Source organism: Rhincodon typus, chromosome 11 (genome assembly GCF_021869965.1).
Source record: "Rhincodon typus isolate 14 chromosome 11, sRhiTyp1.1, whole genome shotgun sequence".
Lineage (NCBI taxonomy): Eukaryota > Metazoa > Chordata > Chondrichthyes > Orectolobiformes > Rhincodontidae > Rhincodon > Rhincodon typus.
The window spans coordinates 25573731-25598144 of NC_063342.1; the positions used below are offsets into that span (position 1 = coordinate 25573731).

The 24414-nt window shown below is 40.7% G+C and overlaps 1 protein-coding gene across 3 annotated transcripts in view; it reads right to left on the minus strand.

Annotated features, from left to right (window-relative positions):
- chd1l (chromodomain helicase DNA binding protein 1-like) overlaps nucleotides 1–22142 on the minus strand; it is a 95777-nt gene extending 73635 nt beyond the window's left edge. The window contains exons 1-8 of one of the 3 annotated variants that reach the window (XM_048602713.1): nucleotides 21904–22142; nucleotides 16698–16810; nucleotides 11758–11864; nucleotides 9975–10086; nucleotides 9203–9234; nucleotides 7059–7140; nucleotides 6748–6910; nucleotides 1966–2121 (exon numbers count right to left, since the gene is read on the minus strand). In XM_048602713.1, coding sequence (XP_048458670.1) covers nucleotides 1966–2121; nucleotides 6748–6910; nucleotides 7059–7140; nucleotides 9203–9234; nucleotides 9975–10086; nucleotides 11758–11864; nucleotides 16698–16810; nucleotides 21904–22003 — 865 coding nt within the window. In that variant the 5' untranslated portion in view covers nucleotides 22004–22142. Of the gene's footprint in view, nucleotides 1–1965; nucleotides 2122–6747; nucleotides 6911–7058; nucleotides 7141–9202; nucleotides 9235–9974; nucleotides 10087–11757; nucleotides 11865–12085; nucleotides 12193–16697; nucleotides 16811–21903 lie in introns of those variants that run through there. The other 2 variants (XM_048602712.1, XM_048602714.1) reach the window with 2 other exon arrangements.
- Between the last annotated feature and the right edge of the window lie 2272 nt (nucleotides 22143–24414).

Here is a 24414-nt window from a genome sequence, read left to right on the forward strand (position 1 = left end):
GACACAAGTTGGAAGGCTTCATTATGTTAATGGTGCTATATGAATATAAACTATTATTGTTGTCAACAAAATATCAGGAAACTTAATTTTAATTTGTTTTTATTAAATTTTACTTTAATTTTCTCAGCAACTACCCACACCTCCCAGCAATATCAACACTGGGAACAAACTTGGGTTTTACCCAGCTATTGCCATTCTCTAAAATCATCATCACCACTGACCTATTAGTATGACAAACTCAATTAATGAGGAACTACATTCTGATAAACATTATGGAACAACATGTATTTAAACAAAATGCCAGTGTTCTCATTATGAAATGATTATTCACATACAGGAAACATTGCAGCCCCCAATTTGCTCACAGCAAGCTCCTTAAACAGAGATGTGATAATGACAGGGTCATCTATAATTTTGTAATATTGATTGAGATATTAAAATTAACCAGTATGCCCAGGATAACTCCCCCACTCTTCTTCAGAATAATGCCATGGGATCTTTAACGTCCACTTGAGAGGGCACACAGGGTTTTCATTTAATTGAAAGATGCCAGCCCCAACAGTGCAACACACCCTCAGCCCTGAAGCATCAGCCTAGATTTTTGTACTGAAGTCTCACAGCGTTGGACTGCTTGCCATTTTAATTCTTCACCATGCTCTCACATGTCTGTCCACAGTCTGCTATGGTGTTCCAGTAATGCTCAATGCAAGCTTGGGGAGCAATCCGTCATCTTCCAATGAGGGCATTTTACAGCCTTCTGGTCTCAACACTGAGTTCAACAACTTCAAATATGAGCTCTGTCCCCCATTTTGATTCTGGTTCTTTTGCCATGTGAATCTTGTTTTACATGTTTTTGCTTTTGGACTGTTAATTATTCTGTCATTTACACTCTCTCTGGACAAATGCTTTGTTTTTCCACTGCAATCATTACCACTCCCTTTGCCTTTTCATCCATGACCTTTGACATTTAATTGTTCCAGACCACTATCCTATCCCTAATCTTCTCTTTTCTTCCTTCTCCTCTTTCAACGTCATAAAACCCATCCACATTTCTACCTCCCTACAGCTCCGAAGAAGAGTCAGAATAGACTGAAATATGTACTCTGTTTCTCTCTCCAGAGATGCTGCCAGATCTCATAGATTTCTCCGGCATTTTCAAGTTATATTTCAGCATCTTGCATTTCCCTCTGTGGAGCTCCCTTTCCCAAGGAATATAAGCTTTGGAAAGTACCATCAAACATGAAGCAGGCTAACGTACAACACCCACAGTTAACACAGTGGTACACAAGATCACCTAAACCACAATTGGATTTTTAAAAATTATGTTCTAAGTAAAAAGGTGCATTCAATATGACAATGAAAGGTTAAAAATTTCAGCTTGAATTTTGGAAGAGGAGTCATACTGGATTCAAAACATGAACTCTATTTCTCTCACTTGCAGAGTTTCTCCAGTATTTTGTATTTTTATTTCAAACCTCCAGCATCAGCAGTATTTTTGCTTTTATTTAAGATATTCAGTCTCAGATTCACATTATCCATAGTGGTTGGTGACAAAGTCACTGGGATAACACAGCATTAGTTCAGATAGCATTAAACAACAATTTAATTTCTATAGTGCCTTTGATGCAGTAAAACATCCCATTGTGCTTCACAGGAGCAGTGACAAACAAGTTTTGACACCATGCCACTTAAAGGGCCCTGTGGGGTACTAACATATATCAAGTGCCGTGGTTCAAAAAGACAATGCACAGATTGTTTAATCGGAGCTAAAGTTGAGAGAGGATGATGGACAGACTTCTGCCATATTTGGAAGACCCTGGTTACAAAGACTGTTAAAAATCTTATCAAGCATTTGATACATATTTAAGTGACAAGCAGTTGGCTGTAGATAGACAATGGGCTAATATGACTTCTTAAGTAATTAAAAAAAAATCACTGATTTTTAACTAGTTACTTAGTACTTACCCAAATCCTTCATTAGAATGGCTTTATAGTATTTTTTCTGCAGTACAGACATTCCATGATACAGAACAATATCCATCCTCTTAGGTAACTCAGCAGCAACATCAGCTTTAATTCTTCTCAGGAGGAATGGATGCATAAGTCTGTGCAACTCTTTAGCTGGGGAAAGACAGAAGGATACAATCAACAAAATAAACATGGTTGTTCTGAAGATAGTAGTGAATAATCTTCAGCACTGTGGTTTGTGATTTAACTCAAATATTATACCTGATCTTACAATGATGTTGCAGCCAACAGCGCACTTTACACTTTTCGTCTTGAGTAGTTACAGTTCCCTTAGTAAACAACAGATATTGGTTTTAGAGGAGCTTTATTAACTCAAGACATTACTGATGCTGCTGTGTTCACCCAAATGCTTCATTACCAGACCAAACTAAATGTATTTAAGCACATAATTAAGTTTTCTCCTACAAAGGTACACAAATATTAATGGAGAGGTTGTGGGGAGAAGTTTGTGTCAAACTGCAGGGGTTTTTAGAAATAAAAGTAAAAATTCTGAACACAGAACCAGGACAGGAGGCAGTAAGTTTAAAAAGAGTGCAGAGAGTAGGGAGTTGCTTCATTCTGAACATAGCACCAAAAGAGGGGCAAAATTGAAAGACCACAAAGAGTAAGGAGTGGCATTATTCTGAATGCAAGGCTGAGCTACATTGTGTGGGGGGAAAAAAAAATCTAACAGCGACTTTACAGGAAATCTGCAAGTTTATTGGTATTGAGAAGCTGCTGTTAACAGTGAGTCTGATGGCTTAAAACGAAAAAGAATCATTTATAAAGGAGGAGCAGTTATTTGAATTTAAAGAAGGAACACTAGCAAATGGTAGAGAAAAATAAATCAAGTAAAATAAAATAATAAAGTAAAACTGAAAGAAAATAAATTAACGTAAGTGAAGCTACTAGTAAGTTTTTACATGAAGTTTATATTTATTCCGAGAAACAAAAAATGTTCAGAGTTACAGGATGACAAGTCAGGGACAAGTGAAGTGTATGTTCTGTGGTATGTGTAAAGTCATGAACATAATCATGTTCCTCAGCCAAACACATCTGCAGGAAGTGTCACTGGGTATAGAAGAGTGCTGCGTTCTGGAACTTGAACAGCAGCAGGAGCACTGTGCATCCACAAAGCAGCGACCACATGGATAGCACCATAGGGAGGGGTCAGACCACATATTAGAAGCATACAGGTAGAGAAGAAATAAGTGACTTCAAGACAGCAAAACAAAACCAGGCAGGTAATGCAGGAGTCCCTCGAGTTTATTGTGCTTGCCATCAGTATTCCATTTTGGAAAATAGTGAAAGCATAGCCACGTGGCGTCCAGGACTGGGAACTGAATATTCAAGGATATTCAATATTCAGGAAGGACAGACAAGGAAAAGGAGGCGGGGTTGCACTGATAATATGAGGTTGGATTAGTATATTGGTCAGGGAAAATCTTGTATAGAAGAAAAATGTATGGAATCTGCTAGGTGGAACTAAGAAACAACAAGAGGCAGCAGACTTTGGTTAGAACAAAAACTGAAATTGCTGGAAAAGCTCAGCAGGTCTGGCAGCATCTGTGAAGGAAAAAACAGAGTTAACGTTTTGGGTCTGGTGACCCTTCCTCAGAACTCAGAACTTTGGTTAGAATTATTTATAGACCAATAAATAATAAGTGGTAATGCACAGTATGATGTAGATCAGGAGAGAAGTTTGCGCCATGTGCAATACTATAATCATGAGTGACTTCAATCTACATGTAGACTAGGTAAACAAATTGAGCATTAAAACTGTGGGGTCAGATTTCTGGAGTATATTAGAAATGGCTTTGTGCAGCAGCGTACTGAAAAGTCAAGTAGAGGCTACTTTGGATCTGGCATTATGTAATGAAAAAGGGCTAATTGTTAAAATTCTTGAAAAAAAAACTATTAGGGATGAGTGCCCAAAATATGATAGAATTTGACATTATGTTTGAAAGAGAAGTAATTCAATTTGAAGCAAGTTAAGTTTTAATAAAGGAAATTACGAAAGTATGAGGCTTAAGTTGTCTGAACTAAATTAGAAAAATATATTACAACTGGTGACTGTAAATAGGCAATGGATAGTCTTTAAAGAACTATTAATATGGTTTACAGCAACAATATGTTCCTTTAAGGTGCAAAAACAAAACAGTTAGGTCATCCGTGGCTTATAAAGGAAGTTAAGGATTGTCTAAGACTAAAAGAAAAGGTTTATAAAATGGCCAGAAAGAATAATAAATCTGAGGTTTATGAAGTTTTTAGAATACAGCAAAGGAAGACGAAGAAACTGAAATGGAGAGAATAAAAGACAAGTTTAATTTAGCAAAAAAAACATAAAATTTCCCTGTAAACATTTCTACAGGTGTGTCCAAAAGGAAATGTTTGGATAAGACAAAAGTAGGTCCTTTAAAAGCAAAGTCAGGGGAATTTATAATGATAATAGAGGAGTAGAAGAGAAGCTAGATTATTACTTTTTGTCTGTTTTTACTGAGGAAGATACGTGAAATCCCCCCAAATTAGAGATCCAAGTGACTAGAGAGAATGAGGAGTTGAAGGAAATTAGCATTAGTAAGGGGGTTGTACTAGAGACCGATTGGCCTCCTCTTGCTCTTATCTTCTATGTTTCTATGTTTAGCCTTACATCAGCAGTAGGGAAAATACCAGAATGTATCTTAAAGGATGAAATAAATGAATATGGTAAAAAATGATCTGATTAGCCTTAGTCATGTTTGACAAACTTGTTTGACATTTTTGGAGGATGTTACTGAAATCAATGGATGGCGAATATTTGGCTTTTTGGAAGGCATCTGAAGTTCTCAACAGGACCAAAATAAAAACACGTGGTAGGGGGGTAATGCACTGGCATGGATTAAGGATTGGCTAAATGACAGAAACAGAGAACAGGAATATCGATCATTCTCAAATTAACAGCCCATGACTAGTGGGAACCACAATGTTCACAATATATAGCAATGATTTGGACACAATATTCCAAAATCTGCAGAGCTAAGCAGGAATGCATATTGTAAGGAAGATGTGAAATGTTTTTGGGAGGAGTTGGACAGGATTAGTGATTGGGCAAGACATGGCAATGGAATATAATGTGGAAAAATGTGAGGTTATCCACTTTGATACGAAAAACGGGTGTGCAGAGTATTTCTTACATGAAGTGGAAGGTGTAGATATGCAAAGGGACTTGGGTGTAATTGTCAGTAATTCACTGAAGACTAACTTGCAGGAACAGCAAACAATTTAGGAAGGCTGATGGAATATTAGTCTTTACTGCAAGAGGATTTGAGTACCAAGTCTTGCTACAATTGTATTGGGGCTTGGTTGGACTGCCCCAGGAATACACAGTGTAGTTCTGGTCTCCTTACATCAGGAAAAACATTGTTACCATAAAGGGAGTGCAACAAAAGTTCACCAGAAAGAAAAATAGAAATTGCTGGAAAAACTCAGCAGGTCTGGCAGCATCTGTGAAGTGAAATCAGAGTTTTCATTTCAGGCCCTGTGACCCTTCTTCAGAACAGTTCACTAGCCTTGTTCCCAAGATAGCAGGACAGTCCTGTGAACAGAGATTGGGCAAACTAGGTCGCTATTCTTTAGAGTTTTGAAGAATGGGATGTAATCTCATTGAAACCTACAAAATATTTAAAAGAACAGAAATGGAAAGAGGAGGTATAACATTTCCCCTGATTGTGGAGTCTAGGCCCAGGGACAAAATTTAAAAGTAAGGGAAATGGCATTTAGGCTGCGAGATGAGGAGTTCTTTCACTCAGAGGGTTTTTAATCATTGGAATTCTCTACCCCAGAAGGCATCAAAGTGCTCAATCAGCCACAATTGTATTAAATGGCACAGCAGGCTCAATGAGCTAATAGCCTACTCCTGTTCCTATGTTGCTAACAAAACCTATTTTTTCTCAGGCTTTTTTTTAATACATTATCAATCAGACCAAGATCTAGTCAATAAATCCCCACACCCACCAAATGAAAAAATGCAAGGATTTAAAGGAACCTTGCATCTGTTAGCATAATTCAATCTAAATTCCACGGCAGCTATTGCTGTCCCACAGCTCACAACCCAAAAACCTTGAACCCACAGTTTGGGAAACCATGCTGCAGAATGAATGGTTTCAATGTAAAATACGCCCTCTATAGTTGGACGGATGAAAATGCAAAGAAATTATTGCTGCTGTTGTCAATTAAGATAAATCTCTTATTTTTGCCTTATGCTGCTGGAGGCCCCCTTATGTCTGGTCTCAGCTGATCAATTGATATAAGTATTGGGTACAAATATATGAAACCCAGTGCAATTGTACAGATCAGTATCCTTCCTAATTCTAGATAACAATCTTGTGGCCATTAGTAGTGTAAAATTTCTATACTAACCAGATACTACCATCAATTTAGTTTAGTACATTGTGTTTCTTAACACATTGCACATATGACATATCTGTAATCCATCACATGATCAAGATTCCAAGTTCAGCTGCACTGCTGTTGGGACACAAGATAGTTGACAGAATTTTTGTCAGCAAAATGGAACAAGTGCCACCTATAAACTGTAAACAGCTGTGAACTGCAGCATCAGAAACTAGAAGCCAATTGCAAGATAGCTCTGCAACAAAAGCATTGTACAGATAGAAAACTAATGTTGGCTATAATTAGACAAAATTGCTATTCAAATGTGATTAAATTAAAGGACTTGAAATTGGTAAAATAAATGCACACCTTTTTCTGCATCCTCTTCTACATTGCTGTAATATTTAGTAAATTCATCGACCTCGTCCCCCGAGAACACCTTTGGTTCCACAAAGCTTAGCAGCGAATAGAGCTCATAAAGATTGTTCTGCGCTGGTGTTCCAGTTAGCAGCAGTGTGAATCGTACTGAAAACTACCAGTAAACAATCAGTAATCATTGGCAAATGCATTTCCACAAAACTGTTTTCATTCTTCAAGGAATAATGCACATTTCAAAACTTACAAAAACAACTCACAAAAAAAACACAGTATAGAACACTTGCATGTTAAGAATGTCTTACCGATTTCAGAGTCTTATGTAGTAAAGAGTTCTGGTTCTTCAACCTGTGGGCCTCATCCACAATCAGCACACTCCAATTCAGTCTGGAACACAATCCATTATTTATTGCACAGTTTAGCGGAATTGAAGATCAAAAAAAATTAAGTGTAAATAAACTAATTTGTTCCTCATCTACCCAGATAATCAACAGAGCAGCTAATTTTGGCAGATAATTTTTCTACCCGGATGTCAATGCCATATATTGCTCAATCTCTATGTGAAGACTGATTTTAACTTTTGACACTCTTTTCAAAAATAAATATCTGTATTTATTCATCATCAATTATTTGAGTAAAGATTTAGCAAAGATTTGTAGCTCGGGTTGTGGGTGAGGTTGTTGACTTGCTCGCCGAGCTGGCTTGTTTTCATTCAGTCGTTTCGTCACCATGCTAGGTGACATTATCATTGAGGCCTCCGATGAAGAAATGTTGTTCTACTCCGCTTGGAATTTATCCTGTCTGGTCCGTTATTCCTTAAAGAATGAAAACAGTTTTGTGGAAATGCATTTGCCAATGATTACTGATTGTTTACTGGTAGTTTTCAGTACGATTCACACTGCTGCTCACTGTCTGGTGAATAGAGTCATTTCTGGTTTTGATCTGCATGGGTTTGTATATAGGATCCAATTCTACATGTTTATCGATAGCATTACGGGTTGAAAACCATACCGCTAGGAATTCCCGTGCGTGTCTATGTTTGGCTTGGGCTACTATGGTTACATTGTCCCAGTTAAACTGATAGCCTTCATTGTCTGAAAGTACCAATATTAAGAAAAGTTCGTTATGTCATTTTGCTGCTAGCTGATATTCATGTATTCTGATGGATAGTTTCCTTCCAATGTTGCCTGTCCAATGTAATGTTTGTGGCAGTCATTGCATGGTATTTTGTTGGTTCTGCATGTTGTGGGAATGAGGTCTCTAATCCTTGTGAGTGCTTGTTGTAGATTGGCTGTGGGTTTGTGGGCTACCATGATTCCTAGTGGTCTTAAGAGTCTGTTGTCAATTCTGATATGTTCTTGATGTAAGGCAGCGTGGCCAGTGTGTTAGGGCGTACTGTGTCCTCCTGTTGTTGTCTGTTTAGTAGGCATCTGCGGATGAAGTTGCAGGGATATCGGTTCATAGCAAAGATTTTGTATAGGTGCTCTTCCTCTTTCCTGCGTAGTTTGAGTGTTGCAGTGTGTCGTGGCCCATTTAAATAGTGTCCTAGTGCAACTTTATTTGTGGACATTGGGGTGGTTGCTGTGGAAGTTGAGGATTTGATCAGTGTGGGTTGCTTTTCTGTATACTGAGGTTTGGAACTCCCTGTAATGCTATCAACAAACATATAGAATTGGACTCCATATACAAACCTATACAGATCAAAACCGGAAATGACATTACTCACCATAACGAACCAGAAGGTATAAATTCCAAGTGGAGTGCAACAAAATCACTTCATCAGGGGCCTCACTGATGATATCACCTAGCATGGTGACGAAACGTCTGAACGAAAACAAGCCAGCTCAGCGAGCAAGTCAACAACCTTATTTGAGTAAAGTCATTGTTTACTGAATGATTTTCTAACATTCATTTATTCACAGGATGTTTGTTGTTGGTGAGACCAGCATTTATTATCCCATCACTAATTGATGATTTTGACTTAATTATGAAGAAATATTAACATAATTCCAGGTTAGCATGGTGAAAGATTTGGTGCGGAGCTTACAAATGATGGTGTTCTCATGGACATATTACCCAATGAGATACACGCTGTCAATTCAGTTTGAACTATTGCAGAAAGGACTGATGAAGGCTGTATTCTAAATCGATGCAGCACACCAATCATTAGTGAGTCAATCTTGATATTTTGTCGATCCATTACACATACAGTATCCTCACTCAGCAAATATCAATTAGTATTAGAAATGCTAAGTGCTTAGATAAATAGGATGTTCAGTATAACTCCAGAACTTTGTTTTACTTTGATATTATTTCACCTAATTTTTAAAATAATTTTCTTAGAACTAATTATAACAGGTGAAGTATATGTTGATAAAAGAGCTTTAATAAAAAGAAGTACTTTTTTTATTTGCTTCCAATAGCATAACCAACTTGTATAGTAACTCACCTACTCAGGAAAGAAGCATCTTTCAAGCAAATCTAAATGAAACAGCAAGTAAAAACATTAATTATTTTATGTGGAATTATTTGCAACAAATCAATAAAGCAATAATTATGCATCCTGGCCACAGACAACAAGACATTGCATCTACTAATATCCATATTGTTACTGCTTAACAGACTAATAGCCATATGTTAAAATAGGCAGCAAAAGATTCAAAAATTTTCAAGGATTTTATTGTGGATCTGTAGTTTAACACAAACAGCAATTTTCACCTTTGCATTCCCCACTGTGGGGGAACCCAACCCTTAAATTCAAAGCCCAATTCTGGAGCTGTACTGTTTAACCCTTAAAAGGGGCTTGCATTTTTAACATGAACAGTTACCACCAGGCATTAAATTTTCGAAGTCATCTGTTGAGCACCTACATGTTTGAGTTAATTTTTTCCAATTGCAACAATATTTCGAGCAGATCCAAAATGATACCGATTAACTAATTTATTTAGCAGTTATACCTAATGTTAAAAAGAAGCCCCTAACCCTTACACTATGAACAAAATTCCACGTAAATAGCGATTCCTACTTCATGGTTTACAGCTAAAATATTAATAACGCAAGACATAAACAAAAATTGTACTTAGCCCACATGCATCCAACAACAACAGATAGAACAATTGGTTAAGCTTGGTACCCACGCGTGTCTTACAAATTGAAGATGTTACAATAATGTAGTAGTGATCGTATACACTTTATAAGTTGATGTTGGTTATAATTGTTACCTCATAAGTGGTGAGAAGTACATGGAAATTGCAATTTTTCAAGTCTTGTTGCAAAGCTTGTCTTGTATCCTTATCTCCTGTGTACACAACCACTGAAAGTCGTGGAGCGAACCTGCATAAATGAAAAACTATATATTTATTCTCACTCCTATAAGAATGTTTTGGTACAGCACATTGCACCTCCAACATGAACACTCAGTAACATGCAGGTTTGTTTCTGTGGCACACTATATAGCTGGCTATTCATTTAAACGACATCAATAAGAAAGGAAAAACTTGCATTTATGGAGCACACTACGTCAGGATGTCCAAAATTGCCTTCCAAGTATTTTTGAAGCATATTCACTGTTATTCTGTGAGAAACAAAGCTAGTCATACAAGTACTGTGCCTAAAATTGCAGGCCAGAGGCTAGAAATCTTGCAGCAAGTAACTCAACTCCTGACTCCCCAAAACCTGTCCATGATCTACAAAGCACAAGTCAGAAGTGTGATGGAATAATCCCCACACACCTGGATTAGCTTCAACAGCACTTAAGAAGCTTGACACCATCCAGGACAAAGCAGCCTGCTTTACTGGCACTACAACCACAAATATTCAGTCTCTCAAACACTAATATTCAGTTGCAGCAGTCTGTGCCATCAATAAGATTCACTGCAGAAATTCACCAAGACTCCTATGACAACACTGTCCAAATCCATGAACGCTACATCTAGAAGGACAAGGGCAGCAGATAAATGGGAACACCACCACTTGCAAGTTCCCTCCAAGCCACTCAGCATCCAGATTTGGAACTTTATCACTATTCCTTAAGTGTCATTGGGTCAAAATCTTGGAACTGCCATCCTAATGGCGGAGAGTACCTATACCAAATGGACAGTAGCAGTTCAAGAAGGCAAATCACCATCACCTGCTCAATGGTAACTAGGGATGGACAGTAAATGCTACCCAGTCCTCAACCTGCGAGTGGATAAAATAAAAAAAAATCAAATCCAACATGAAACCTAAGGCCAAAAAGAATTTTGAGCCAACGGAGGATACCTAGGATCAGGCTGCCAAACGTTTGCTTCAATGGGCAAATTTTAAGGATAATCTCATAAGAGGGGAGGTTGAGAGGCAGAGAGGTTTAGGAAAGAATTTCCGGAGTGTAAGAGCATCCTTTTATTGTTAATTGTTATTTAATCACTCAGAAACTCTCAAATATTGTTTAAAAATTATAACTTAAAATTTCTAATTAATAATTTCACAATCAGAGCTAATTAACAATGGAATTACTGATTACATACATTATCAAAAGATGAAATTCTCATTTGGTTAAGCTGTCACTTTGAGCTGTGCAATAAACTGTCATGGGAAAAGATGGTTGTAAAATTCTGGCCCTAGACAAGGGTATTAAATGCATAAGAAAATTTTACTGAACAAATCCGGCACCTTCTTTCGTCGAGTTATGGTGTACATAAATGTGTGCACTGAGTAAATGGATAAGAGCAACTCTCACTTTGGGTGACGATGATTCAGATGCAAATTAAATATCTCCTGAGTTTAATTTAAACTGAGGTGAACAAAATGATAATTAGGAGAAATTCTCTATTGTGTTTGTCACCCAAAATCAAATTCATCTCTACAGTGTTATTAATGTGGAGTACTTAGGCAAGCTAATTATTTTCATCTATTCAAAGCACCTGTTTTTACTTCACTGTTCTCCCAATAATGATAGGTTAAGAGAAAACTTTAAAAAAAAAGCAATCCAGAAAACAGAATAATTTTTATATTTTACATGTTTACCCTGCCAGTTCTTCTGTCCAGTTCTTCAGTACTGACAGTGGACACAGGATCAAAAAAGGACCTTTCTCCTTTTGTCTTCCAGTTAGGCAGAGAAGAAAACATATTGACTGAGAAAATGAAAGCAAAAATTTCATTATATTTGCAATATGTGCAAGTCTGCATCAAATCCCACCTGGTCACATTTCCAGCCCTTGGTGACCTACGCTGAAATATCCCAAATTTCTATAGGATTATCAGGAAACTAACATTTTATGATTGACATTATTTAGTTATAATTACACAATTAAAGTATACTCAGTGATTAATATTATAGATATTTGTAATCAACCTGTTCAGACAGGTGGGCCATGAACGAGGGCCTCCCGGCCCAGAGGTAAGGAGGCACTTTTAATCAACCTGTTCAGAGGTGTTATGATACATAAACAGAAGTTGCTGGAAAAGCTTAGTAGGTCTGGCAGCATCTGTGAAGAAAAAATCAGAGTTAACGTTTCAGCTCTGGTGACCCTGCCTCAGAATGGACCCAAAACATTAAGTCTGATTTTTCTTTACAGATGCTGCCAGACCTGCTGAGCTTTTCCAGCAACTTCTGTTTTTGTTCCTGATTTACAGGATCTGCAGTTCTTTCAGTTTTTATGTTATGATACATCTCTGGAGCAGGTGGGACTTAAACCAAGGCCTCCTAGCCCAGTGATAGGGATGCTACCATTGTGCCACAAGAGCCCCCTAAATCAGTGTTATATAGTCTGCTTAATCATATCATTGCAGATCTTGGTACTTGAACAGCATGCTTAGTCTGGCTTAAAGAAATGCACCATGGGATTGTGAACAGAGTGAAGACAATATACTTAATGTTTTAGAAGTATAACTGCAAGGGTGAAGCAGGCCTCTTATTTAGTTCATTCCAATTTCATATTTGAGAGAACATGCCATTTTCAGGACAAAGAAGGCAGAGTTGATACACTCCTAAATTGTCAGCCTTTATCAAGAAATCATAAGTCATAGCTCTGTTTCTATACTGGTGTTGCTTTTACTTGCTTCAGAAGATGAGATCATTCTAGATGATTAAACGTAAACTTTGTATCAGAATTAACTTGGTAAAGTTTGTAATTCTATGATCCTTTTCATTAGCCCAGATGGTATATCAAATAATATTTCACTACTTCACTCTTTTACATAACTCTGCACAATATTTTGTTTAGATTAGCACTTTGTGATCTTCGTATTAGTTTTTACATAGTTGTCAAGTTCATAGAATGATCATAGAATCCCTACAGTGTGGGAACAGGCCCTTCGGCCCAACAAGTCCACACCAACTCTCAGAGCATACCACCCAGACCCATCCCCCTAAAACCCACCTAATCTACACATCCCTGAACACTATGGGCAATTTAGCATGGCCAATCCACCCAGCCTGCACATCTTTGGACTGTGGGATGAAACCGGAGCACCCGGAGGAAACCTACGCAGACACAGGGAGAACGTGCAAACTCCACACAGACAGTCGCCTGAGGGTGGAATCGAACCTGAGTCCTGGCAGTATGAAGCAGCAGTGCTAACCACTGAGCCACCGTGTTATATCTGCTGCCTTTAAAAAATGTCAATGTAAACATTTTCCCAAGCATTCAAACACAGCAGGAATGAAAACAAACATCAGCTAGCTGATAGCTCGAAGCAAAGTTGAATGGTTAGTTTTAAGTGCCTGATTTAATGGGTGTTTTCTCAACTGAGTGAGTTCTGGAGAGGAGTCACCAGACCCGAAATGTTACTTCTGTTTTCTCTCCACAGATGCTGCCAGATCTGCTGAGTTTCTCCAGCAATTTCTGTTTTTGTAGCAATAAGCCTAACCTAATGTAAGACAATCAGAATGTAATGATGTAACTGATCATGCTGTGGGTTGTGGCTTGGAAAGAAGTATAAGCAACATCTTTCAGTAACATAAGGCTACGAAGTTTGAAAGTAAAATTACCCTGTGTCCGCTTGAAAGGACAAAGCCCACCAGGTGTTAGAGAGAGGCCAAAGGCCAAGTGTTGACCCGCACCCTAAGCTGAACAGGAAACCCGTGGATAAGGAGGCGCAGTAGTGATATGCGCACTGACCTCTACATTGCAAAGGCCAGGTGCTAGCTCTCTGACTAAAAACCGAAAGAACTACGGATGCTGTAAATCAGGAACAAAAACAGAAGTTGCTGGAAAAGCCCAGCAGGTCTGGCAGCATCTGTGAAGAAAAAACCAGAGTTAATGTTTCGGGTCCGGTGACCCTTCCTCAGACACCTCCTCCTACCTCCCCACTTCGATTATTACCCCACTCCTGATCATCAGATCATTGTCTCTTGGACCATCCGTAATCTTATCACCTCAGGAGACCTCCCACTCACTGCCTCCAAGCTCATCATTCCCCAAACCCACACCGCCCATTTCTATCTCCTTCCCAAAATCCACAAACCTGACTGACCTGTTGACCCATCGTCTCTGCCTGCTCCTGCCCCACTGAACTCATCTCCACATACCTTGACTCTACCTTTTCCCCCCTCGTCCAGGAACTCCCCACCAACATTCAGGACACTACCCATGCCCTCCACCTCCTCCAGGACTTTCAATTCCCCAGCCCCCAAAACCTCATCTTCATCATGGACATCCAATCCCTGTACACGTGTATTGCCCCACACAGATGGCCTAAAGAACCTCCGCTCTTCCTCTCCAGCAGGCCTAACCAGTTCCCGTCCAATGACACCCTCATCCGCTTCACAGAATTTGTCCTTACCCTCAACAACTTTTCCTTTCACTCCTCCCACTTCCTACAAACCAAAGGGGTGACTATGGGCACCTGTATGGGTCTGAGCTATGCCTGCCTTTTTGTAGGGTAGGTGGAACAGTGCCTCCTCCGCTGTTACACTGGCACCATCCCTCATCTCTTGCACTGCTCCATTGATGACTGGTTCGGCACCACCTCGTGCTCCTATGAGGAGCTTGAACAGTTCATCAACTTTACTAACACCTTTCACCCCAACCTCAAATTCACCTGGATCATCTCCCTCCTACCCTTCCTGGACCTCTCTGTCTCCATATCCAGTAACCGTCTCTGCACCGACATCTATTTCAAACCCCACCGACTCCCATAGCATTCTCTCACCCACCCTCCTGCAAGAATGCGATCCCTTATTCCCAATTCCTCCGCCTCTCCTGCATCTGCTCCCAAGATGGAGCATTCCACTCATGGACATCCCCGATGACGTCCTACTTCAAGGACCGCAACTTCCCCCGTCCATTGATCGAAAATGCTCTCACCCATATCGCTTGCATTTCCCGCACTTCTGCCCTCAAAACCTCTCCCTCCAACAAAAATAAAGACAGATCCCCCTGGACCTCACATACCACCTCAACAACCTCCGTATCTAGTACATCATCCTCTGCCATTTCTGCCACCTGCAATCCGACCCCACCACCAAAGAGATATTTCCCTCCCCACCCCTATCTCCCTTTCGTAGGAACTGCTCACTCTGCGACTCCCTCGTCCATTCCACACTCCCCACCAACCCTACCACACCAGTCACCTTTCCTTGCAACCACAGGAGGTGCTACACATGCCCCTACACCTCCCCTCTCACCTCTATCCGAGGCCCAAGTCAAAATTTCCATATCTGACAGGGGTTCACTTGTACATCCTCCAACCTGGTCTACTGTATCCATTGCTCCTAATGTGGCCTCCTCTACATTGGTGAGACCAAATGTAGACGCGGGGACAGATTTGCGGAGCACCTGCGCTCCGTACGCTGTCATCAACACCACTTCCTGGCCGCCAACCATTTTAACTCCCCCTCCAACTCCCTGGGTGACATGTTCATCCTGGGCCTCCTCCAGTGCCACAATGATGACACAAGCAAAATGGAGGAACAATACCTCATATTCCACCTCGGGAGCCACAGCCCGATGGCCTAAACATGGAATTCACCAGTTTCAAAGTCTCCCCACCCCTGGCCTCATCGCATGTCCAACCCTCCATCTCATCCCCGCCTCCTTGATCTGACACAACCTGTGCATCTTCTTGCACACCTATCCACCCACACCTCCCAATGACCAATCCCCACTATCCCTACCTGCATCCACATGTCGCCATCCCACCTATCTTCCCCCAGCCCCACCCCTCTTTCCTCTATTTATTTCCCAGCTCCCTTCCCCATCCCCAGTCCTGATGAAGGGTCTAGGCCCCAAACATTGACTGTCCTGCTCCTCTGATGCTGCCTGACCTGCTGTGTTCCTCCAGCTCCACACTGTATTGACAGGAAAGCTGTAACCACACCCACTAAATTGTCGCCCAACTTTGATAGGTATCATTTATAATCTAAGTAAAGCTTCTCAAGTTACTACACCAGACTGAATTAAGAAATTAATGTTAGGATTTGAGATTAAATTGTAATCAACAGAACTTGCACTCCCTCCAAGTTTTCAACCCTTCCTTTCCAAACCCTTCCCTATCACCATGAGCTCCGTCAGCCCTACAACCATACTGACAAATCGGTTGTTTCTCTGAGACTAATCTTTGGTGTATTCCTTCTTGCTTCTCCCTGCCACTGGAGGAACTGCGTTCTCGGCCCCAAGCTTGAGAATTCATTATACGATCTCTATAATTTCCTCTGTTCATTTAAAACTCTGTTTAAATGTCACCTCTTTGACAAAGCCTTTGGTCATCTGCTTGATTACTTCTTACTTGGGCTCAGCATTTAATTTTTTAAATACATCCATATGAAGTGCTTTACAAATGATGAATCAACAATTTATTGTTAACCACCAATTGTGCCACAATTATAATGGCCAATGGGATTTGCCAGAAAGTGATACCAGTAATCTATTACTATTTGCAATACACTGTCTCAATGGCAATATCAACAATAATTCTTTGAAAAACTAGTACACAAAAAACTGCCATTGTACAAGCTATCCTACCTGACATGTTTTACCCAGACCCATTTCATCTGCGAGGATGCTGCCATGTTGAATACTGTAGCGCTGAACCAGCCAATTTAAACCAATAAGTTGGTATGGACGAAGACTTATACCTAAGAAGAAAAATATGACTGGTAATAGACCCCGCTATTTGACATGGTACAAAATCAGGGAGTTTTGGTAAATACAAAATTAAACACATGAAATAAAAGGATATAGTTCATGAGAAAATTGGAGGGCAGAAAGAAAAGGTAAGCACAAAAGAAAGAATTCCAGGCTGGTAATTTATGATGACTGTTACTCAGTGTTGGGACTCCTCCTATTTACGACAGTTAAGTGATCTGAATTTAAGAGTCTAAGGAACAATGGCATTTTTTTTGCTCATGCTAGACTAGAGATATGAAGAACTGTGGTGAGGTTTTTAAATGGGAAGAGAACATTGCTAAGGCTAACAAGATGGACAGATACATTTTAAGGTAGAAAATATCAAATAATAAATTTTAGAAGCATTAGGAAACTAAATATATCCTCAATGAGATAAATAGTCAAAGAAATAGGTCTCTCAATGAGTTAATTGTTTAAGATTGAGGTGTTGCTAGACTTAGAGCCAATGTAGATGAGCACACAAAGGAACTTGTCACTGTTTTGAATGACTTAACCACTTACATTCCCCTGTCTTTCATTTTTTCCCTATTTCAAATGTTTGCCTGTTTCATTTTAAAGATTCCAATTTTATATTTTTCTGAAAGCTCATTATACCTTCTAATAAAACCCTCTTTGTAAAAAAAAAAGACTTTTCCTTCAAACTTATAGTCATGTTACTATATTTAAAATGGTATAAAAGCAGAGATAGGTAATGTGAGCTGGCAAATTTTGTAAAGGGATAGATCGTTAGCCAGAGCTGTTCTATATCAATGAAAGAAAATTCTAAAGGGAGGGCCTTGAATCTATGATTAAGTAAAAACATTAGTGTCAAACAATCAAAAATAATGACAAGCACAAAGATGAGTGGTTGGTCAGGAGATTTGACAGAATATGAAAAACAGCAAAAAACTATTAAGGGAGAAAAATATGTACAAGAGAAATCTCACTGGAAATATAAAAACAGATAACAGTTTTCACAAATATTTTGAAAAAAGTTAACACAGTGAGCATTCGTCCCTTAGAAAGTGAGCTTAAGTTATTGATACGGGAAAATGGAGGATTAACTGAATTATTATTTTGCATTGATCTTCACTTTGGAGATAAAGGTTACATTCCAGATATAGTTGTAAATCAGGACATGGAAGAAAGGGAAGAATCCGAATATTACAATCACAGGGGAAGCAGTATTGTGCAAACTGTTGGCGGTGTGGGCTGACAAGTCCTTACGTCCTGATGGACTTAATCCTGGGGTTTTAAAAGTGGCACCTGGTGAGATAGTTAATTCATCGGTTTTAATTTTCCAACATTCTTTATATTCAGGGAATGTTCCTTTAGATTGGTAAATAGCAAATTTAACACCTTTATTCAAAAAGGGACACAAAATGGGAATTGAAAGCTTGCTAGGGGACAGTAAAGAATTAACCATATTGTTGAGGGCATAGAGTCACAAGCAAGCCAGACCAGGTAAGGATGGCAGATTTCCTTCCTGAAAGGACATTGGAGAACCAGGTGGGTTTTAAAATAACTGACAATGACTTAATGGTCACCACTACAGTGAGTAATTCCTCATCTACGATGGTGGGACTGGAACTCATGTCCTCAACGTATTAGCTTGGCCTTCTGGATTATCAGTCTAGTGACAGTACCAGTATGTCACCTATTTTGCTGTGCCACAGGAATCCATACTGGGGCTCAACGTTCTACATAGAAATGACTTGGATGAGGGGACCAAAGGTTAGGGTTAATTTACTGATAACACAAGGATGGGTAGGAAAGTAAGTTGTGAAGAGAATGCAAGTAATCTACAAAGAGATATAGACAGACATGCGGGCAAAGACATAGCAAACACAGTATAATGTGGAAAATTGTGAAATTGTCCATTTTGGCAGGAAAACTGAAAAAGCACAGTCTAAATGGTGAAGGTTTGCAGAACTCTGACCTACGGAGGGTTCGAGGGGCTTTCATGCAGAAATTGCAAGTAAGTACAGCAAGCAAATGAGAAATTTAATTGAATGTTATAGTTTTGTGCAAGCAGAATTAAATACAAATGTAGGGAATTTCTGTTATGCAGGTGATACGACATCTACAGTACTGTGCACACAGTGGGCCCCTCATTTAAGGAAGCATGTAAATACATTAGCAACAGTATTAAGCAATTTTAGAAGGCTTACTAGACCCGGAATAGGCAAGTTGACTGATGAGAAAGGGCAACTTGAGTGAAGTATACAAGATCCTGAGTGTTTTGAAAGACAAATGTTATAAGGATGTTTCTGCTCACAGGACAATTCAGAACTAGGGGGTCACTGTTTATAGGTAATGGGTTGTCCATTTAAGACTGATGAGAAGAATTATTTTTCTCAATGGGTCGAGTGCCTATGGATCTCTTTCTCAAATGTGGTAGAAGTAGAGGCTTGGCAGAACATTTTTAAGCCAGCAGGAGACTGGTTCCTGATTAGCAAGTGAGTGACTGGAAGGTTATCAGGGATGTTGAATAATCAGATCAGCCATGATCTTATTGAATGGAAGATTTGCACTGAAGGGTAGAATGACCTACTCCTGCTCATGTTAATTTATTCTTGCAATTTTCTGATCATTACAAATCAACTTTTCTGATTTAGCCCATGAAAAGTAATAACACTGAACATCAAACACCCTCCTAATTCAATTTACTCAATACAAAGATATCTTATTTATTTTTGTAACTAAAATCTCTAGTTTCTGACAGTTGTACATGACAGCTGATGCAAAAATGCTCAACGTTGGCAATGGATGCAAATATCGAGGAAAAGTTCTGTTTTTGTTTTTGATTTACAATATCCACAGTTCTTACAGTTTTTAATACAGAGCTGGGATCAGGTTTCATTTATTTCGGATAAACAATGAGGCTGGCAAAATGCATTGAGGTTATTTCACTTTGTTTCTCATCAATAAGTTTATTTAGTAAACTGGTGAGATTACTATTCTTTTAATGTTGTACCAATGCATTTTTGTTATGTATACTTAACTCATCTACTCAAACTGCTCTTCCATCCACCACCACTGGAGTACTTGTGAAACATCAAATACAACTGAGGCTAAGACTTAGTTATGTTTGGCAATTCAAGATGCTCATTGTAATAATTTACAAGAAACAACAACAATGTTCAGTTGGCTCCTCTATCAGCTGATTGACATTTTAGTGTGTCCAGTTTTGATCACCCGGTACAGAAAGGATATTAAATAAAAACCCGAAGGGATATTAAATAAAAACCAAAAGAACTGCAGATGCTGTAAATCAGGAACAAAAATGAAGTTGCTGGAAAAGCTCAGCAGGTCTGGCAGCATCTGTGGAGGAGAAAACAGAGTTAACGTTTTGGGTCCGGAGACCCTTCCTCAGAACAGAAAGGATATTATCAAACTGGAAAAGGTTCTGAAGAGATTTACCAGGATGTTACCGGGTATAGAAGATTTGAGTTATAAAGAAAGGCTAGGACTTTCTCCACTGGAGCACAGAAGGTTGAGAGGTGAGCTGGTAGAAGTTAATGAAATAATGAGAGGCGTTGATAGTAGTTGTAATTTCCCTAAGAATTTCAAGACCGGGGGCACATTTTAAGTTGAGAGGAGAGAGATTTTAAAAAGACGAGGCTTTTTATTAGAGATAGTAGGAACTGCAGATGCTGGAGAATCCGAGACAACAAGGTGCAGGGCTGGATGAACACAGCAGGCCAAGCAGCATCATAGGGGCAGAGAGGCTGACGTTTCGGGCCTAGACCCTTCATCAGAAAAGGGGGAGGGGAAGGGGGTTTTGAAATAAATAGGGAGAGAGTGGGAGGCGGATAGAAGATGGATAGAGGAGAGGAAACAAACAGGTCGAAGAGGCGGGGATGGAGCCAGTAAAGGTGATTGTAGGTGGGGAGTTAGGAAGGGGATAGGTCAGTCCAGGGAGGACGGACAGGTCAAGGGGGCGGGATGAAGTTGGTCGGTAGGAGATGGAGGTGCGGCTTGAGGTGGGAGGAGGGGATAGGTGGCAGCAAGAACAGGTTAGGGAGGCAGGGACGAGCTGGACTGGTTTTGGGATGCGGTAGGGGGAGGGGAGATTTTGAAACTTGTGAAGTCCACATTGATACCATTGGGCTGCAGGGTTCCCAAGCGGAATATGAGTTGCTGTTCCTGCAACCTTCGGGTGGCGTCGTTGTGGCACTGCAGGAGGCCCAGGATGGACATGTCATCTGAGGAATGGGAGGGGGAGTTGAAATGGTTCGCGACTGGGAGGTGCAGTTGTTTATTGCGAACCGAGTGTAGGTGTTCTGCAAAGCAGTCCCCGAGCCTCCGCTTGGTTTCCCCGATGTAGAGGTAGCCACACCGGGTACAGCGGATGCAGTATACCACATTGGCAGATGTGCAGGTGAACATCCGCTTGATGTGGAAAGTCTTCTTGGGGCCTGGGATGGGGGTGAGGGAGGAGGTATGGGGGCAGGTGTAGCACTTCCTGCGGTTGCAGGGGAAAGTGCCGGGTGTGGTGGAGCTGGAGGGGAGTGTGGAGCGGACAAGGGAGTCTTTTTATTAGAGGGTGGTTCGCGTGTGGAATGAACTTTCTGATGAAGTTGTGGATGCGGGTACAATTACAACTAGTTTAGTTTGGGATTATTCCGCGCTGTATGACTCTACGACTCTAGAATCTGATTGGAGACTTTGGGAACTTTCCATGGACGCAAGAACTGTTTACAGCCGTATCGCTCTTCCGCGAGTGAATAAAATCCGTTCAAAAAGTGCAGTTATCGCAAAGTGGTTAATATTGAAAAAGAAAACTGACAGGTCACCATCATTACCCAATTTTCAGAGAGTGAGAATTATTTAGAAAGAGGCCAAGAAGTAGGTTATATTCAGGGCATGGGCAGTAATTGTTGAGTATGCCTCACGATTTAAAGAGAGGCCTGTGAGAGATAGTCGGATTAAGACAATTTAATAACTGGGTTTGAGGTGCCCAGGAAGAGTTTAAGGTTACTCAAGTGAGGCCTGTGACCAGTCAGGTGTCCTCAGCCCTCTCCAGGAGTCGGCTACAATCCGCTTAAACAGCACTGACCTGTCAACCCCCAACTCCTAACATCCTCCTCCTCAACTTGTTCAAACTCTTCCGGCTGGTTACTGAGTAAATTGCGAAGATTTTGTACAAAGTGAGGCATATCTAACTCTTTCTATGTTCACAGGAATTTTTGAGAACACCAAGGAGAGCAACTAACTGCCAGCCTGAGGACCTCCAGCACTAAAGAACGTACCGCACCCGGACAAGAGTGACCCCGCCCCGTGAGGGGGCAGCACGGAATGGGCGGGACCAACCCGTGACACAACGGTGTTCTACGTTAACGAACGGAAAGGGAGTGGGCGGAGTCTCCCGTGACGGAAAAAGGGAGGGGTGGGCGGAGTCTCTGGTGACCAAACAAAGGGGAGTGGGCGGTGTCTGCCATTAAAGGAATTGAGAGAGTGTGCTGGTGATTGGAAGATGTAGTCCTTCATAAAGTTTTCAATTAGAGATAGAGAATTTGAGAGAGGCAATGACTTAATGGGACCTTCAAAAGATATGAAATTAAAATAAATGTTGAACCATTGCTGCAGCGTCAGGGCTTGTGTAAAAGTAACAGAAACTTCTGCTGACAACAAGGTGCAGGGCTGGATGAACACAGCAGGCCAAGCAGCATCATAGGAGCAGAGAGGCTGACGTTTCGGGCCTAGACCCTTCATCAGAAAAGGGGGAGGGGAAGGGGGTTCTGAAATAAATAGGGAGAGAGTGGGAGGCGGATAGAAGAGGGATAGAGGAGAGGAAACGAACAGGTCGAAGAGGCGGGGATGGGGCCAGGAAAGGTGAGTGTAGGTAGGGAGTTAGGAAGGGGATAGGTCAGTCCAGGGAGGACGGACAGGTCAAGGGGGCGGGATGAGGTTGGTCGGTAGGAGATGGAGGTGCAGCTTGAGGTGGGAGGAGGGGATAGGTGGGAGGAAGAACAGGTTAGGGAGGCAGGGACGAGCTGGACTGGTTTTGGGATGCGGTGGGGGGAGGGGAGATTTTGAAACTTGTGAAATCCACATTGATACCATTGGGCCGAAACGTCAGCCTCTCTGCTCCTATGGTGCTGCTTGGCCTGCTGTGTTCATCCAGCCCTGCACCTTGTTGTCTCGGATTCTCCAGCATCTGCAGTTCCTACTATCTCTGAAACTTCTGCTGGCTGTGTGTGTGCTGTTGGCCAGAAATTACAATATAGCCTATTCCTCCACAGGGCATGTGCCTTTGAAGCCTTCACAGATATAACCAGCATAGATATGTGACCAGCGAAGGTTTTTTTTAAATTTCATTGAAGCAGACATTAAGTATTCCTGTCGACTTTGAAGGTAATGACAAACCACTGCAATCCATGGGGCGCAGGGACAGAAAGTGTTCTTAGGAATTAGTTCCAGAGTGTTTACCCAGCCACTGTGAAACAAAGGTGATAAGTATTTCCAAGCTATGGATGCTGTGTGGCTTGGTGAGGGAAATCATGGATCATAGAATTCCTACAGTATGGAAGCAGGCCATTCAACCCTTCGAGTCCACACTGATCCTCCGACGACCAACCCCCCCCCCCCCCCCCCCCCCCGCAGGACCCGTCCCTTACCTTATCCCTGTAACCCTGCATTTTGTATGGCAATTTAGCATGGCCAATCCACCTAATCTGCACATCTTTGGACTCTGTGAGAAAACTGGAGCACCAGAGGAAACCCACACAAACACAGGGAGAATGTGCAGACTCCATACAGACAGTCACCCAAGGGTAGAATCGAACCCAGGTCCCTGGTGCTGTTGGCAGCAGTGCTAAGCACTGAGCCACTGTGCTGCTAATATTTATAAAAAACTTTCAGACACTGGTGTTAACATAGTGTGGAGCTGGAGGAGCACAGCAGACCAGACCTGGCTCCACACTGTGTTATCTCTGACTCCAGCATCCGCAGTTCTTACTAACTCAGATGCTGTTGTTCCTGTGTATCTGTTGTACTTGTCCTAGGTGGTAGAGATTGCAGGTTTGGGAGGTGCTGTAGCTGTGAACAATACACCATATCAATCTATCTTGGTTTTGGTATTGTTTAATGTGGTAATGTTATTTAGTAATCGAATAAAAAAATCAGCTGAAAATTAGAGATCATAATACAAATGTTAAGTTGGAAAGCATAGGAACAGGAGTAGGCCATTCAGCCCCTCGTGCATGTTCCACCATTCAATGAGATCATAATTGATCTGTGGCCTAACTCCACATACCAACCTTTGGCTCATATTCTTTAAAACCTTTGCTTAATAAAATAATTATCTTTCTCAGAATTTTAAAAAAATTAACAACTGCTCTAGCATCAACTGCCTTTAGTGGAAGAGAGTTCCAAACCGCTACCATTGTCTAGGTGTAGAAGTAGTTCCTAACATCTCTCCTGAATGGTCTGGTCCTAATTATTAGACCAGTTCTAATATCTCCAACTAGTGACAATAGTTTATCTACACTGTCTTTTCTTGTTGGCATTTTGAAGACTTTGATCAGCTCACCCCTTAACCTTCTAAATTTTGGGGAAAACAGGCCTA